This window comes from Lolium perenne, chromosome 4, assembly GCF_019359855.2.
Source record: "Lolium perenne isolate Kyuss_39 chromosome 4, Kyuss_2.0, whole genome shotgun sequence".
Classification (NCBI taxonomy): domain Eukaryota; kingdom Viridiplantae; phylum Streptophyta; class Magnoliopsida; order Poales; family Poaceae; genus Lolium; species Lolium perenne.
In genome coordinates, this window is record NC_067247.2 from 168,725,087 (window position 1) to 168,743,413 (window position 18,327).

The 18,327-nt window shown below is 46.9% G+C and overlaps 2 protein-coding genes across 2 annotated transcripts; one reads left to right on the forward strand and one right to left on the reverse strand.

The window, feature by feature from the left end:
• Positions 1-5,487: 5,487 nt before the first annotated feature.
• LOC127347447 (uncharacterized) lies at positions 5,488-7,269 on the forward strand. The gene has a single exon (XM_051373634.1). It carries the CDS (start codon positions 5,488-5,490, stop codon positions 7,267-7,269), a length of 1,782 nt encoding a protein of 593 aa, XP_051229594.1.
• Positions 7,270-8,368: 1,099 nt separating this feature from the next.
• Positions 8,369-13,345, reverse strand: LOC127294757 (uncharacterized). Its single transcript, XM_051324640.2, has 5 exons — positions 13,168-13,345; positions 12,977-13,072; positions 9,697-9,800; positions 9,411-9,547; positions 8,369-8,699 (listed from the first exon to the last, which is right to left on the reverse strand). Exons 1-5 carry the CDS (start codon positions 13,225-13,227, stop codon positions 8,617-8,619), a joined length of 480 nt encoding a protein of 159 aa, XP_051180600.1. The 5' UTR covers positions 13,228-13,345; the 3' UTR covers positions 8,369-8,616.
• Positions 13,346-18,327: the final 4,982 nt, after the last annotated feature.

An 18,327-nucleotide genomic window follows, 5' to 3' on the forward strand; every position in this document is an offset into this window, starting at 1 on the left:
ATTGTTGTTTACATAACACACATGTATCAATGTTTCAGTTAATACAATTATAGCATGGTATATAAACATTTATCATAAACACAAAGATATATAATAACCACTTTTATTATTGCCTCTTGGGCATATCTCCAACACTTCTGACCCTTCCACCTCCACATGAAAGAAACCCAGTCCAGGATTAGCACTCCCCCAATATTGGGCAGTATATAGAAAAGAGTACAACATCAGGCAAGTATCCATGTGATGCCCAGTCTTGCTGCAAATGAAGCATCTTTTGATTCTGGTGCAGAGACCAACATAATGGCCAAGCTCTCCACAGTTGTAACAAGTAAAATTCTTGAATTTGGGGTCGAGGATAGGTCCAGGACCACTAGCCACTGTCAACTGCAAATTGTTCCCATTCCTATCACCACTAGTCTTGGATCCATCAGAATCAGTCCCTTTCTGATTCATCTTCTTATTCTTATTACCACCAGAGATTTGATGTTGCTGTGAAGGGTTCATACTAACACGGCTACCCTGGCTATTAGGTTGAGGAAGGCTGGGAGTAATACCCTGAGACAACATCATCATGGGTTTGAAACCAGCTGGGGGAATTTGCTGATTGCCAAAGAATTGCGACCACTGACTCATCGGCATATTCCACATATGGGGTTGCATCATTGGAAGCATACCTTGCCCAGCCGTCCCCATCTGTTGCATCATGGGTTGGGAGAACTCACTTTTGACAATCACTGGATCAGGAGCGGCACCAAGGGAGGTTGCAGCCGCTTTCGCTGTCGTGGCTGCCGCTGGAGGAGCAAGGCCACCACCAGAGCCACGGCCACCCCCAGCTCCACCGAACCTTCCTGCACCTCGACCCCCTCCCGCCATCTTGACTACCTCCACGAACGATCTCCTCCCTTCTTCAGCTTCCCACAGTTCCGAGAACTTGATCACCGTTGGCTTGGGAAGGAAACCCGCTCTGGCGGGGTAGCAATCTGTGGGAGAGAAGGATCTCGCCTGGACCAACTCCCTCCTGACCCAGACGAGAGTCTGAGAACCAGGATGAGCCCTAGATCCGACCAGGCGGAGTTTATCTGAGACGGGCGGAACGTCCTCCTCTATATCCAATTCGGGAGGCGTATTTCTGAAATCCACCGACCAAGAGAGGCCACCAACGGCCCGATTGCGATCTGGCGGATCCAATCGACGGCCCCCCATGGTTGGCAGCGCAGAGCGGCTGCACGGTGGGGCCCGCCTCTGGGGGCTTCTCCTAGCCTTCATCACCCTCTCCGGCGAGAAGCTTCTCGTCGGGGACGGATTTCCCCGACGAATCCTCTCCATCCGCCGCCGGAGAGCCGCATCACGACGAGGACCTGCTGACGAGGGATCACCTCGGCAATGCCTACGTATTGTAGACTTGGGTTTCGGGAGAGAGCGACGATGGAGATTCCGGGAGCGAGATTGGGTACACGATTTACCCAGCTTCGGGTCCCCTCGGTGGAGGATCCCTACGTGCTGCTAGCAATCCAGTATATGATCATAGATGTGTTTACAGGGTGCCGCCGTACGCGGAGCTATGTTGTCTATCTGCTATCTATCTGTTGGCCTCCTTCTATCGGGTGCCCTGGCTGGCTTTATATATGCAACCAGCCTAGGGTTTTGCAAGAGTCCTAGTCGACTACTTCTTCGGGTTGCCTTGTTTGGGCCTTCTCCATATTGGGCCGAGCCGAACCAGGTATACTAATAATGGGTACCCGAAGGGTATACCCATGTCAGTAGCCCCCGAGTGTCTAGGGAAGTCGAAGACTTGCGTAGAGACTCCAAGCATAACCATCTACGAAGTCGAAGAAATACAAGGCGAGGTCCATGTCATAGATCATGTGTAGCGTAGATGATTTCGACGATTCTCGAAATTACTTTTCTATCGGGTGCGCGGCTGCGCTCCCGCTGGGAGTAGCCCCCCGAGTCTATGGGCAAGTGCTTGCACTTGGGCATAGACTCAAGTTGTACTACTCGATGAAGAACTTAACTATATTTCTGGAGGACTTGATGAAATCCATGTGCTCCCGATGGGAGTAGGCTCCACTTGAGTCGTAGAATCGAGTTGAGTCTACAAACGTTGATTGTCGTAGATGTTGTCGAACTTATTTTTCTATCGGGTGCGCGGCCAGCGCTCCCGATGGGAGTAGCCCCCGAGGCTACAGCCAAGTGTTTGCACTTGGGTGTAGGCTCAACTCCACAATTTTTCCTCTATCTTGTATCTTATCAGGAGGGTGAACAATACTCTCAATAAAAGTAGCCCCCGAGCCTATGGAAAAGTGCTTGCACTTGGGCATAGACTCAAGTTGTACTACTTGATGAAAAACTATATTACTGGGCGCAGTCCTTCTTTTTATCGACTCCAAGCCATTGCTATTTTTATTTGGCATCCATATCTATATTGTACAGGGATAATGGTAAATGGGGCTGGTTCATCTGACGGATCAGGTACCAGTTAACTGCTCTTGTGGCAATCCCGCAAGAACCTACTTCAAGATCAAGTCCCCGGACTTGACCTCGGTACCTGGCGTAATTCGTCACGTGCCGCTTAAGGACTTACCATGATACGAATTCCAGTAATGTTATCGGGTCCACAGCGCGTCCGCCGGGATTTATCTTCACATCTGTTGATGTGGAAAAAAGTAGCAGAGCGTAGTCTTTGGCGATACCACGCCACACAGGACGGATCCTGGGGTCTTACCTTCGTAAGTATTACGACATTCAGAGATTTATTCGCGACGGACGCGCTCTGAGAATATTTTGTCAAGTGCCTTGTTCGGCTGATGCAATGACCCATTTTGCGGGTTCTTCTATAGGTGACGAGGTGATCCCTCATCACCTGCTGACCCCTCAGCCCACGCCCCATCACCGCTAGGCCGAAGCAACGGAGATGGCCTCTGCGGCGAGCCCCGAGACGAGACCTTCACGTCGTCCAATTTTCCAGATCCTCCAAGCCTTGTTCCGTCATTAGCCGCTTCGGGTCTTCGGGATCCTTGAGCTTGATCATCGCCAACGCCGCGGCCACCTGCTCCTCGAGACCCTGCCCTGAGATCTGAGGCCGCCACCCCTTTGCCATCTGCTCGACCGGCCACGGCGACGCAAGGCTGATCTGGAGGATCAGCAGCTTCCGTCGCAGCAGCACTTGCCTTCTCCCCTCCGCCATCTCCGCCTCCTTCTCCCTCCGCGCCCTCTCCTCCCCCATCTTCACCTCCTCTGCGAACGATGGGAAACCCGCCGTCCACTTCGGAATAGACATGCTCCTCCGCGGGACGCACCGGCGAGTACCAGCATCGGCGGGAGATCGGGGCAGGGAAGGAAGCGGTGGCGGGGCGAAATCGCCTGAGAATCGCCAGGTCGCCTGTAAGAGTGGAATCAAATTTTGGTTCTAGAATTTTTTTTATCTTCACTATAATACACAGTGTTCCGGAACAAACAAAAGAAAACATCTAGCAACACAATAATAAGGAATTTAGCGAGAAGTACAACAAGCTGGCCTTTTCTTGCTCACATGATTTCACGGGAAGATCAAATTAGTGTTAGCTCAACTTGAGGAGGTTGAAAAGCACCTCAGAGGGTTTTTCTGGGTTGGCAAGAATAGGGCGAACGGAGGCCAATGCCTTGTCGCATGGGATAACATCAGCAAACCCAAGAGATTTGGAGGTCTTGGAGTCAAGGATCTTAGGCTCCAAGGATTAGCGCTGCGAGTTCGTTGGGAATGGCTGCGCAGGACGGATGACAGCCGCCCCTGGCAGGGTTTAAGCCTGACCCAGGATCCCAAGGCGCGCGCTGTCTTCCGTAGTCTCGCTAAGCTGGAGGTGGGAGACGGATCCAAGGTTCTCTTTTGGCAAGACAGATGGATTCGTGGTCGCAGTGTGGAGGAGATTGCACCACTGGCCTTTGACTCGGTGAGCACTCGTAGGAAGAATTTGAGGACCGTGGCGGACGCGCTCCTTGATAATAGCTGGCTGCGTGACCTTGGCCCGGAGCTGTCAGTGGATGGCTGGACACAATGCATTAGGCTCTGGGAGGAGATCGAGCTTGTTGACAGGGATGTTAGCAGGCCGGACAGATTCACCTGGACTGGATCGCTAAAGGGTGTTTACTCAGCTAAGGACACATACAGGATGCTTTGTTTGGGGCAGGAAGAGTTCAGCATGTATAAACCCATCTGGCACTCATTCGCACCACCAAAATGCAAGATTTTTGTGTGGCTTGCTTTGAGATATCGTCTTTGGACCTCAGATAGAAGGCACAGACATGGATTGCAAGATCGATCGGCGGCTTGTTACTGGTGTCTTCAGGAGGAGGACAACCTGGATCACGTGCTTATGCGCTGTCCATATGCTCGTCAGGTGTGGTTCGGTTGTATCACGGCTGCAGGGCTGAACATTGTGGAGCCTAACAGGGATAGTTCTCTGGAGTCTTGGTGGTCTTCGGCAAGAGATCTGGTGAGGAAAAGGGATAAAATCAGCTTCGACACGTTGGTGATCCTCATCGCATGGCAGATCTGGAAGCAACGCAACGCTAGAGTGTTTGGAAACACTAACCGGCAATTCTCTACTGCCCAGATGTTGATTCAGATCAAGGAGGAGTTTGGCCTTTGGAAGCTTGCCAAAAGAGGAGAGGAGTACCTTTTTGTGAGAGAGTAGGCCAGGGGGTGCGTGTGTGTGTGTGTGGAGTTGCCGCCTTCGCTGTTCGCAGACGTTAGGCAGGCCTCTTGTATATGACACCTTGCTTTCTTCTATAAAGATTTGGTACGCCATTGGCGTACCCTCGAAAAAAAAAAAGTGTTAGCTCAACTTTATTTATTCCATAAATCGAACAGCACACATCGTGAACGTTTCAGATGTGCACACAATTGCAGCATAACAAATCAGTTCCCGTCCGTGTTAGTCCGATCGAGTACCTATCTAAGCGCCGAAGCCGAGTCGAACACAAACCCGCCTACTGTAACCAATACCAAATACTACTGTCTACTGTGTACTAGTACTACTAATCGGACTAGGACACTCAACGTGGCCTAAACCAGGAAACAGGTCAAAACGTAAATGCGTATACTTACCTAATTAATCATGACCGCTAACAGTGCCGTAGTTCCTGTCCGTTTGACATTGTTAGGAATAATACTCCGATGTGGGTACGGCGTCGTGTTCGTTTGTGTAGGTCCTGTCTGTGTCAGTCCGATTAGGATCGTGCATGCTATCATCAAACCCAAAGAAATCCAACTAACCCCTAACAGTGTCGTGTTCATATCCGAGTATAGTTCCAGTCCGTGTGACAGACGGTGTGAGTTCGACCAGGATATATAGTGTTGCATGCTTATCAGTGTGCGTGTCGGAATTGAAGTAGCATCCGGTTAGGTCACCGTCTCTACCTTGGGCATGCGGAGTATTTATGCTCAGGCAATCCCTAGCTTCCACCACACCAAAAAAGCACTCGACGGCAAGCCCTCTCATGCAAAAGATGGCGCCGCGGATGAGTACGGCCGATGTCCTGCACGCGCTCCGCTCCGGCGCCCGGTTCACTCCGTCGCATGAGGAGGCGATCAGCGTCTACCTCCGGCGCCATCTCCTCGGCGAGCTGCTCCCGGACACGGCCGCGGTCATCTCCGAGGTGGAAGTGTACGATTTCGAGCCCAAGGATCTGGCGGAGAGGTACACCCGGCTTCCCAGGACCCACAACCGCTTCTTCTTCACCACCGTCAAGCGGCAGAAGGCCGGGGATGGGTTCAGGATGTCGCGCGCCGCCGGCCCCGGCAGCTGGGTCGGCACCGAGAAGAAGGACGTCAAGAACCGCGCCGGCCAGACCATCGGCTCCCACGAGACCCTTAAGTACATGTACAAGGACAAGAGGCGCAAGACGGATTGGAGGATGGATGAGTACCGCTGCTCCGGCCTGGACCACTTGGCCGTCAACGGCAAGGGGAGGGAGCGCGTCTTCTGCAGGCTCTACGTCCCTCTCAATTCCAAGAACCCCGTCACGCTCCAGGAATCTTTAGCAGGGGATGATCTTCCTCTTCAACCTGACGACACTGCCATGGCCGCCGCGGCCGCCGACCAGCACCAACAAGAAGCCGCCAATGTCATGCCCGTTCAGCATCAGCACCAGCAGCAGCTGCCGCGTCGACAAGGAACGGCCAATGCCATGACCGTGCAGCACCAGCACCAGCAGCTGCGTCGACAAGTACCCGCCAATGCCATGGCCGTGCAGCAGCAGCAGCAGCTACGTCGACAAGAATTCGCCAATGCCATGGCCGTTCAGCAGCAGGAGCTGTTGCGTCGACAAGGACCCGCCAATGCCATGGCCGTGCAGCAGCAGCAGCTACGTCGACAAGAATTCGCCAATGCCATGGCCCTTCAGCAGCAGCAGCAGCCGCGTCGACAAGAACAAGCGTCGCCTGGGCTTTCAAAGATCATGCAGCCGCAGTCGATCAAGAAGCGACCGCCCCCGAGTGCCCTTGATCTTTCCTCGCGACCACGGCAGCCTGGCGTCACCATTGTCGAGCCACCGCCGCCCAAGCGGATGCGCCCAACACCGGCGCCACTGGAGGTTCCAGTGCCACCGGTACGTCCACAGTGTCCTACTCCGGCGATGCCACAACGACAGGCTAGTCCAAGGGGGACACCACAAGAACGTCCTCGTATATCACCTCGCTCGCAGCCGGTCGCACCTTCTCCACGGCCCGCGGCTGAAGCGCCAACCAGCGTCATGGACGAGGACGACGATTTGGTGAACTCGTTGGAGGCTCTTCTGGAAAGCCCGCGAGGGGAGGACACCGGCATGATCCAAGAAGAAGCCGTCAACAACGACAAGCTCGCGACATTGGCCGAGCCTGAAATGGCGTCGGAGGGGGGCCACCCCATCATCCGAGAAGAAGCCAGCAACGACGAAGACGACGACGAGATCATGAGTTGGGCGGACGGGTTGGATGAGGAGCTCGAGAGATTGTCAGAACCTGAAATGGCATCGGACGGGGGCCAAGCCATGATACAAGAAGGAGCCGGCACGAGATTGATGGAGGCTGAGCTCGAAGAGGTGCCAGCAGTGAAGGAACACGGAGGCAAGATCCAAGAAGAAGGCCAGGATCATCATCAGCATGCGAGCTCACTGGAAGGCTTTGTGGCTGATGAGAGAGGAGACGACGTGATAGCACAGGATGCGTGGGATACGCTCGGCAACGACTTCGACGGAGCTGGAGACATCGATTACTCCCTGCCTCTTTCAGCCTACGATATCCAATTCTAGCTAGCTAGGAATTAGGATACCATCTCCATCAGCACCCAGCGATTGTAAATGTACTAACTCCTCTGAAGATGTATGTAGGTATCCATCTTTTGTGTGGAGATACCCACACAGATTTTGTAAACTCTGTATTCAAACTTTTTTGTGCAAAGGAATACAGATTTCGTTGAAATGAATACAGATTGCGGTCATCACTGTCATGGCCTCATGGGTTCTAACTACTTATGCTGAAAATTTGTTCAAGTGGATACAGCTGAGTACAAATGACTTCCTCTTCCCCTGATTGTCGCTGTTCTTCCTTGCTAAACGTTGCACATGTTTATTGCCGATCATCGGTTTCATTCTTACTCCTGATTAATTTGTGTCCCATTAAGTTCGTTTTTCGGCACGCCGTTTGCCAATTTCACAAAAGAGTTATGGCAAGAAGTTGTTGCATATATGAATCCAAAGCCAACATGTACAAGGCAAATTAACTGCAAATCTGCCTGATATGAACTTTATTTAGTATACTGCTAGTATAAATATGTAGTATCTCCTCTTTGTTTTACAAGATACACGAATACGTAGTACATCCTGCACATGCGCTCGTGTATTTCCCGTGGGAGTGTGACCAGCATATGTTCTGCAGCGTTACACAGCTGGCTTGTTACAGGCACAACCTGCATTGTTAAAGAGAGAATGGTACCGAAACACACAATCTGTAAAGTGTTTACCTTCTTTGAGTTCATCCATCCCATTTCTGGACGTCAGAACATTAGCGTTCTACCCTAACACTACGGGTTTCAAATAGTTAAATTGGAAGATCTCAACTTTTGCTTCAAGATTAGAAGGTCAGTGCTCTAAAAGAGCAAGGTTCTGACTTTCAGTGCAATTTTTTTAGGTCTCTTCACTCTAAAAAAAAAAGGGGGCAAGGTTTCAACATCCATAGCATCAACTTTCAGCCAAAATACATGTGATTTAAAAAGAGTAGTCTCCGCTCTAAAATGACCATATTTCAGCTCAAACTTCAGATTCACTAGCCAGCATGCGTGGCACAAGTACTGCTGAAGCCAGTCCTGCGCACACTCCAGTTAGCTTCGTGAGCATGATCACTCCTGCCAGAGGCCGGTTCGTAATTTTATTTTGTTTTAGTGGCGAGGGTTTTCATAAATGAAAAGATTAACATGATACACATCATTCAGATTCTTCAGGGAACACAGAAGATTCTGACAAGTCCAAGACAATCATCATAGACTTATTCGTGAATACATATTGACTGTCTCCTGACATAACTGCAGAGTTCCTAATGTGATGAATGGACGACATATGCGGAACTCTTTCTCTTCCGCTCTCAACAATGGAACATCTCCTCTACAGATCAGGCATACCAATTCCAGCTTTGGCATCGTAGGTCTTCTCCAGCACATGCTCAATTGGTGTATCCTTTGGGCCATCTGCATGAGTGACAGAAAATTACATCTCCTAGAATGACATATCATATTCATAGAATGCTCATATAATAATATTTGCATTTCCTTGAATGCCAACTAGATGGTAGATACCCCCTACGATCTAACTACCTTATCAATTCGAGAAAGCAACTAATCTCTACTGCGCTTCAGTTGTTATTCATCTACATCCTACTTGTTATTTTTCTTGTGCATACATATTATATGCATATTGCCACATAGCTCTCAAGTCCAGCCATTGTAAAGGACAGTGCAGCATTAGAGTTTCATCCACTCTTTACTATTGCTAACTTATATCATGCCTGTGAAGAACAAAGTTTTCAGAAAAATATAGAATTCAGCAAACATGATTAGCAGAAGCACCTATAGTAGCATGACTATCGGGGATCCAGTTATTTAAGAACATAATGCATAGTGTTCCAGAACAACAAAAAATAGATTCTAGTAAGACAAGGAAATTAAAAATAGCGTGGTACAAGTTGGTGTTTGCTTGCTCTCCTGATTTTACATGAAGATCAAATTTTGTTAACTCAATAGAAATCCCTAAATTGAACAGTACACACATCATGAACATTTCAGATGTGCACACAATTGCAGCATTACAAATCAGTCAACCCTTCACTTAAGAGAATTATTATTATGCGGTTGAAAAGTAAGAAATTATGAGAAGGAATGATGTGCTTATGAAACACATACCTGATGTGGGCCTCGGCTTTTTTCTCTCCTTCAAAATTTCTGGCCGCGGTATCACAGCACCAGATGCATACATTCCTCTAGAGACCCTGACTTTAGTCCCATCTTCCAAATACTTGTATCCAGTCTTACATGGTTTCCTGCAGTCGAATTGCGTAAAGAAATATTCTTTAAGTAAACACATGGAAGAAAATGAAATATCATACCTAGAGACTAGAGAATATTTTGTGTTTACTAGCATATCTATGCCTGGAGACTAAAGGTATTAAAAGACGGTCAAGTATCATACCCTGTGACAGGATCAATTACTTGTACATTTGAAACATGAAGTGGAGCTTCGATTGAGAAAATCCCACCAGTATGTCCTTCCCCCTGCTTAATATGTTTCTTAACCTGAAATGATGTCAACACACAATTGTTTAAGTAATTTCTCATGTATGAGAGAGCCACATTAACAGAACAATGAAAAAAAATGATCACTTGCCGATTGCACTTGCCCTGTTACAGTGTTGCCCAGTAAAAAAGCAAGCATCCAACACTAAATATACAAGTATTGGAGAAGGAAGCAGATTGTACAGTTCACAATTCTTGTTCAAGAGTCAATTCCTCGCCATGCACAAATCAACCTGGTTTAATATGGCATGTTCAAATGCAGCAAAAAGGTCATATGGTCTTATTATCAGTTTGTTTAAGGAGTCTTGGTGCCAATTTGACAGTTCATTAATAGTAAAAGCATGTATTGGAGTGAGGGAGATTGTAGTATAAGTATGTAACATACCAAAAAAAGATTATATGCTCAAAAGCAGATAGGAACACCACTGCAATGCATATTGCTGGGGTTGTTTTGTTCCCCTTTAGCTACCTATTTGAAGGGACTAGGCCTGATTTCCGGACATCCAAAACAAGACCTAAGCTACTCTGATATTGCTTGACTTCTCAAAAAATTGAGAATAAAGTGATGATGCTTGCAGGCAAGCATCCTAGAAGTAATATGTGCTCATTTCCTACTCACGATATCCGTATACCATAAACTCATGATGATGCCCTGTACAGGGTGGAGAGTGTTAGATTCTCATGTACTTTTAAAGATTCATATTCATATTAGTCATCGTGTCCCAGTGAGACTATTTGGTTGGGCAATATGGTTTTTCCTCACCATTCACAACAATTAAAGAAGAAAACATGTGTCGCAGTCATCACTGAAAAACATCTCTGCAAGGTGCAAAATAGCAGCTCCAATACTAGCCTGAAACCATAAGGAATTAGCACACAAAATTAACACTGCCAAGGCCCCTTTCACTCTCATGGATTAGGAATTTCGACAAATACCTAGAGTGCAACAATCGTAGACAAACTCGTAGCATAGGATGATATTGTACTCCGCTTGTAGACAAACAAGACATTCTCTACACAGATACAATAGTCTGATACTCCAATTAAAAACACAAAGATTTAAGGACACAGATTGTAAAATTTCACAATTCCTGCTCGATATCCACGATAGTAAATTGCTTCATGCACAAATCAACCTGATTTAATATGGCATGTACAAATCCAGCAAAAGATTGCATGCCGTTATTATCAGTTTTTATAAGGCGCCTTATTGTCAGTTTGACATTCCACTAAAACTAAAGCATGTAGTGGAGTGAGGTACATTGCAATATAAGTATGTACATCGCTGGCATTGTTGTTATTATCAGTTTTATAAGGTGCCTTATTACAAGTAATGAATCGGTACACATCAACATATCAAAAATGATTATATGCTAGTCTCAAGCGTAGTAGATGGGAACAACAGTGCAACACATATTGCTGCTTGCTGGCATTGTCTTCTTCCTCTTTCACTACCCATTTGAAAGGACTAGGCCTAATTTCTGATAATCCAAAACAAGCCCTAAGTTGCACTGCTATTGCTTGACTCCTCCAAGATTTGACCAACCTCTAAGGGTGGGCAAAATTGAAACCGGGTAAAACTGGCCAAACCGGCCAGTGAGGTGCTAGTACATTTCCATTCACAATCTCAAAACGGACTTCCAGTTTAGTTATAAAAATTGAACTGAGCCAAACCGGTCAAACCACCCAAACTGCGTTTGCCCACCCCTACCAACCTACATATGTATGACGATGCATGCAGGCAAGTATCCTACAAGTAATATGTTGTCATTTCATACTTACAATATCGTTATGTCATGATGGATGCTTGGTATGTGGTAGAAAGAGGTAGATTCTCATTTACTATTTAAAGATTCATATTCATACAGATGGTGTCCCAGTGGGATTATCTGGTTTGGGGCACTATGGTATGATTCACGACAATTCAAGAAGACATCTATTGCACTAAGAACATATGTGCAAAGTGCAGCACAGCAGCTCCAACATTAGCCTCAAAGCCTGGGGAATTAGCCACAAAGTTAATACAGCCAAGGCCCCTTTCACTTTCAATGGATGAGGAATTTCGACAAACATCTGGAGTGCAATACTCCCTAGCACAAATTGCTTCATGTACTATATAGTAAATTGCTCCATGCACAAATCAACCTGATTTAATATGGCACATACAAATCCAGCAAAAGATTGCATGCTGTTAATATCAGTTTTTATAAGGCAGCTTATTGTCAGTTTGACAGTCCACTAAAATTAAAGCATGTAGCGGAGTGAGGGACATTGCAATGTAAGTATGTACAACACAGTAACGAAACGGTACACGTCAACATACCAAAAAATATTATATGCTAGTCGCTCAAACATACTCCCTCCGTTCCATACTTCTTGTCGTGGTTTTAGTTCATTATTATGGAGCGGAGGGAGTAGTAGATAGGAACAACACTAGAGCACATATTTCTGGCATTGTTTCGTTCCCCTTGCACAGTTGCACTACCTGTTTGAAGAGACTAGGCCTAATTTCCGATAACCCAAAACAACCCTAAGTGACACTGGTACTGCTTGACTCCTACAGGATTTGACCAACCTCCACATGTATGAGTCTATGGCGATGCATGCAGGCAAGCATCCTACAAGTAATATGTTGCCATTTCCTACTTACTTATGATTACAAAATCGTTATGTCCTGATGGATGCTTGGTATGTGGTGGAAAGAGGTAGATTCTCATTCACTATTCATACAGATTGTGTCCCAGTGTGGGGCTATCTGGTTGGGCAATATGGTCTAGTTTCATCATTCACGACAACTCAAGAAAAAAATACATATATTGCACTCAAAAACATACTATGTGCAAAGTGCAGCACAGCAGCCCTAACATTAGCCAAAATAAAAGCGCGAGGAATTAGCGCGCAAAGTTAACACAGCCAAAAGCCCCTTTCACTTTCAATGGACTAGGAATTTCGACAAACACCTGGAGTGCAATAGCGTGGCATGATCCGAATGTATACGACGAACAAGATATTCATCAACAAAAATGGGTGATACTCCAATGCAACCACATAGGCACCGTTGTTCAGCAGTGCACACGCAGGCTAACTGAAGAACAGGGCAGAGACATCTAAACCATATAAAGGGGAAGGAAGGGGGAGCACAGCAGAGCAGAGCAGAGCATAGATTATTATGTTACCAGATTCTTGCCCTCGACGATGACGCGATTCTGCGAGCGGATGACCCGCTTGATCAGCCCGCTCTCCCCCTTGTCCTTGCCCCTTATGATCATCACCTGTCGCCAAAAGAAGAGTAATTCTGAGATCTCTCAAGTCAAGAACAAGGCAAGCAGGCAGGAAGAGGAGCGAACAGGGGGTGGAGGGGACGTACGTTGTCGCCGCGAAGGATCTTCCAGTGCCTGATGAGCTTTTCCGCGGCCTTCCACCCCATTCCTGCCTCGAGCGAGCTCCCGGGCTCCTGCCTCTCAGCTGGCGGCGCTGCTTGGCTTGGCTGGGGTGGGATGGGAGCGAGAGTGGTTGGAGACGGCGGCGCTCGCGGAGAGGGTGGCCGGAGGAAGAAAACCACCTGGGATGGGCCGCAAAGCGGGCTGGCAGAAATTGGCACGGGACGTGAAGTTTGGGCCCACGTACACCTAGCCGCAGGCCGGATCTGGCTCAGTCAGAGCAGGATCGAACGTCTCAGCAAATCTCAGGGATTATGTCAACATATTGATGCTCTGGTTACAAAATTATTATGGTGGGGCAGTAAAGAGGGGGAACGTAAGACCGCATGGGTCTCGTGGAAGGAGATGAAGAAACCTAAATACTTGGGAAAACTAGGTTTTCGGGATACTGAACTTTTTAACCTCGCCCTTCTAGCCCGTCAAGCTTGGCGGATTCTCCAGGATTCTACAACATTGAGCGCTCGGATTACCAAAACAGTTTATCATCCAAACGTTGATTTTCTGGATGCTGAATTGCGTAATCACATTTCGCAGATATGGCGTGCATTGGTAGAAGGGAGGGAGGTTCTTACACAGGGTCTCATTCGACGCATTGGTGATGGAACATCTACTCGTATTTGGACTCAAAACTGGCTACCACCTGATCAATCAATGAGACCAATTGCTTGGCGAGAGGCTGATCCTACGATGCTGGTACATGAGCTGGTCAACTCTACATCTGTGTCCTGGGATATAGAGAAGTTAAACAAATTCTTTGTACAGGTGGATATAGACACAATTAAGAGTATTCCGTTATGTACTCGGACTGCTGGAGACTTTTGGGCTTGGAATTTTGAAAAACGAGGCTTCTTCACGGTAAGATCAGCAGATTTGTTGCATCATCGTAATATGTCAACTACACATGCTTGTACTTTGTGTGGAGTCGCTGACTCATGGCGACATTCGTTGATGGATTGTGCGATGGCTAGAACTGTGTGGGCTCTAGGAGACGAGGAGGTGGTCGAGCATATAACTACGGAACCTTCTGCAAAAAGCTGGATATTCACCATGATGGTGATAAGGGGTGGCCTGATCTTCTCAGTAAGCGAGGTGGATGGTGATGAACTCGATGATAAGTGGATGATAATATGTATGACACTGACAAGTCTCTCTCGATCGATCCATGTCGCCAATGCAACAACTCTCAACCCTGCAAGATATTCGCAACTCCACACACTTGCGCACGTAGCCGCCGACCACGAAGCGTTTAATTTGCAACCTCCCAATTCCTAGTGGAACGATAGATCACACAAACTTTCAGTAGCAAAACACTAGATCGATGTGAATTGGTGTATATAATTCAGTAGTATTGCGTAGCAATCAAATTTGAACTAGGGTTTATCTTAAACGTGGTCTAAACCTAATTTGGGGGCATCCTTGGGGCTTATATAGGCGTTCAGGACGACCAGGGTACAGAAACAAGGGATAGAAACCGACCCAAAACGGGATTTGGCCAAACTGGTTCGGACCCGGGCGGTACTACCGCTCTGCAGGGGCGGCAGTGTCGCTGCTAGGGGTGGCAGTGCCGCTGCTAATGGCCGGTAGTGCCGATGTGGTGGCCGGTAGTGCCACCGTGGTGGGCGCCAGTGTCGTTGAAGTCCTTCTTAAAAGTGCATGGAGCCCCCATGTGTGGTTTTGGTAATTAATGACAATCCCTATGGACTAATGTTTGCATTGAGTTATATTTGTAGGAGTTGTCCATAGGCAATTCTTGAACCATTTGTTGGCTTCAAGGTTGCAATAAGAAGAAATTGATGAAGGATATCAAGTGTCAAGTATGTCTTGAAGAAGAAGATGAAGTGAGCCCTCAAGTGACTTCAAGACATCAACATGATGAAGAATGAAGTGCAAGTTCAAGATGAGCCATCTCGAAGAGATCCTTTGCTTGAGTCTTGCCATCCATATGATGATCATGGATATGTGAAGATGCGCCGAAGAAGAAGCTCTCCCATGGTGGATTATGGGGGAGCAATCCACATGGTGGTCATGGTTAAGTGAAGATGCGCCGAAGAAGAAGCTCTCCCATGGTGGTTTATGGGGGAGCAATCTACAAGACTTCGTCAAGCAAGCACAAGCAAGAAAGGCGTTCCATCTTGTTGAGGTCAAGATCATCGTCATCAAGCTCAAGTGGAATGCGCAAGTATAAGGTTTGCTCTTGATAGGGTTTCTTTCTCACCGGTCTCATAGTGTAGTTGGAGACCGGTTTATAGTTTAGTTGCTGTACTATCAAGAGGGCTCTCGAGTGAGTAACTCGATCGTATCGTTCGGAGAGAGCTCAAATCTTTGCATCCTTGCATCATCTTTCTTGGTTGTTATTTGGACCTTATCCATGTGATGTTTTAGAGCTTGTGCTTATTCTCATGACAAGCTCTAGTTCATCGAAAACGGATTTCGCATAGATCACTTGTTGCGTTTTCGAGTTTGATTCATCATCTTTCTTGGTTGTTATTTGGATATTATCCATGTGATGATTTAGAGCTTGTGCTTATTCTCATGACAAGCTCTAGTTCATCAAGAATGGTTTTTGCACGGGCAACTTGTTGCATTTTCGAGATTGGAGGTTTTACCGGTATGTCTTTTTTAGATAGGTCAAACCTTTCATCATTTGTTTCTATCCTCCCTTGTTGTACTATGATGGTTTCCTGCATGATCTTGTAGAGCTTGTTCCTAGCTTCAAAACAAGCCCAAGATCATCAAAATCGGAGTCCGAATGCTAAAGTTATGCCCGTTTTAGTTTTGGTGTTTCTGCAGTTTTGCCAGGCCGGATTTTTCAGAAATATCCGGGGCGCATTATCCGGGCCGGATATTTCGGAAATATCCCCCCCCCCCCCCCCCGAAATCGACTAAGGACCAGAAGAAAAGCAGCTCTGGACAGGGGCCGGATTTTTACCTGGTTTTGTCCCTGAGGCCGGATAATCCGGCCCCCGGATAATCCGGCCCTTACTTAGGCCGGATTATCCGGTCCTGGTTTTGCCCAACGGCTCGATTTTCTTGGGGGGTATAAATACCCCCCTTCTTCCTCCTTGGGCTGTAGCTTCTCTTACTCTCTCTCTCCTCCATTGTTGAACTAGAGAAGCTTGCACTATCTCTCAATCCCTCCATGATTCTTGCCCCCATTTGAGGGAAAAGAGAGAGGAGATCTAGATCTACATTTCTACCAATCAAATCCATCTCTTTGTGAGTGGAACTCTCTAGATCTTGATCTTGGTATTCTTTGTGAATTCCTTTGTTCTTTCTCTCTTATTCCCCCAATAGCTTTTGTAGCTTTGTTGGAATTTGAGAGAGAAGGACTTGAGCATCTTTGTGGTGTTCTTGCCATTGCATTTGGTGCATCGGTTTGAGTTCTCCACGGTGATTCGTGGTGGTGAAAACAAGAAGGTTGTTACTCTTGGGTTCTTGGAACCCTAGATGGATTCTAGGCCTTTGTGGCGGTTTGTTGGGAGCCTCCAATTAAGTTGTGGATGTGTGCCCAAATCTTTGTGTAAGGCCCGGTTTCCGCCTCGAAGGAAATCCCTTAGTGGAACCGTGACCTAGGCCTTTGTGGCGAGGGTCACCGGAGATTTAGGTGAGGCGCCTTCGTGGCGTTCGGTGTGTGGTGTGAGTACCGCATCTTGGGGTGAGGCCTTTGTGGCGTTGGTGTGCATCGAGCAACCACACCTCAAGGTGAGCCTCTTGTGGCGTTCGGGAGCACTAAGCCACCGCACCTCTCCAACGGAGATTAGCACTCGCAAGAGTGTGAACTTCGGGATAAATCATCGTCTCCCGCGTGCCTCGGTTATCTCTATACCCGAGCTCTTTACTTATGCACTTTATCTTGTGATAGCCGTCGTGCTTGAAGTTATATATATCTTGCTATCACATACTTGCTTGTATTGCTTAGCATAAGTTGTTGGTGCACATAGGTGAACCTTTGCTTAGAATAAGTTGTTGGTGCACATAGGTGAACCATAGTATATAGGCTTTGGGCTTGACAAAGTAAACGCTAGTTTTATTCCGCATTTGTTAAGCCCATCTCGTAAAAGTTTTAAACCGCCTATTCACCCCCCCCCCCCCTCTAGGCGACATCCGTATCCTTTCAATTGGTATCAGAGCAAGGTCTCTCACTCTTAGGCTTCACCGCCTTGAGAGTAAAGATGTCGGCTAGAGGATTAGTGCACAATAACTTGTTTATATTTGATGGCACAAATTATGCTCTATGGAAAATTTATGTGCTTAAAATTTTACGGGGTATGTCCCCGGACATGGAGCGGTTTCTTGACATGGGTTTTTCTTCTCCTAAGGATCCTCACAATTTATCTCTTGAGGAGGAGAAAAACTCTTGCCTCGATGCTCTTGCTTCTCATGTGTTTTCCATTGTTGTGAGCAATGTAGTTACTTCATCAATCATGCCTTTTGGGAGCTCTCATGAATTATGGACAAAGCTTCAAGACAAATATGATGTGTCCAATATTATTGAGGATGATTGTATTGCTTCCACTTCCGGCCGTGATGAGTTGTCACCTTCATCCACTTCACCAAAGTGTGTCAAGACACAAGGTAATGATATGGTGAGTGGTGATGAAAATTGCAATGTTGATATTGAGCTTACTATTGATGATTCTTCATCTCTATCTCATTGCAATGCTTCATCTACGGACTCAAACACATCTAGCACTAGAAATGATTTACATGCTTGTGTTGATAGTCCTTGCATATCATGTGTAAGTTGCTTGAATAAATCTAATGATGATATGCTTGCATTATCTTGTGGCCATGATAAAAATGCTTCTATTTACTCTAGTTGTTGTGTGTCTAACAATGTAGAGGAAACCAAAGATTCTATTAGTCAAGACAAGATCTTGAAAAGAGCCTCAAGTATCTCCTCATCTTTATCTCACGGTCCTCATGTATGCCTTATGGCCAAGGGTTCCACGGTACCTCCTACCATGGAACCTAATATGTCTCGTGGTGATAATGATGAGGATGAATATGAAGAAGAGGATTGGGTTGTCTCTCTACGCGATAAGGGTAAGAGTGTATTCAAGGTTCTTTGCAAAGATAAAATTGCT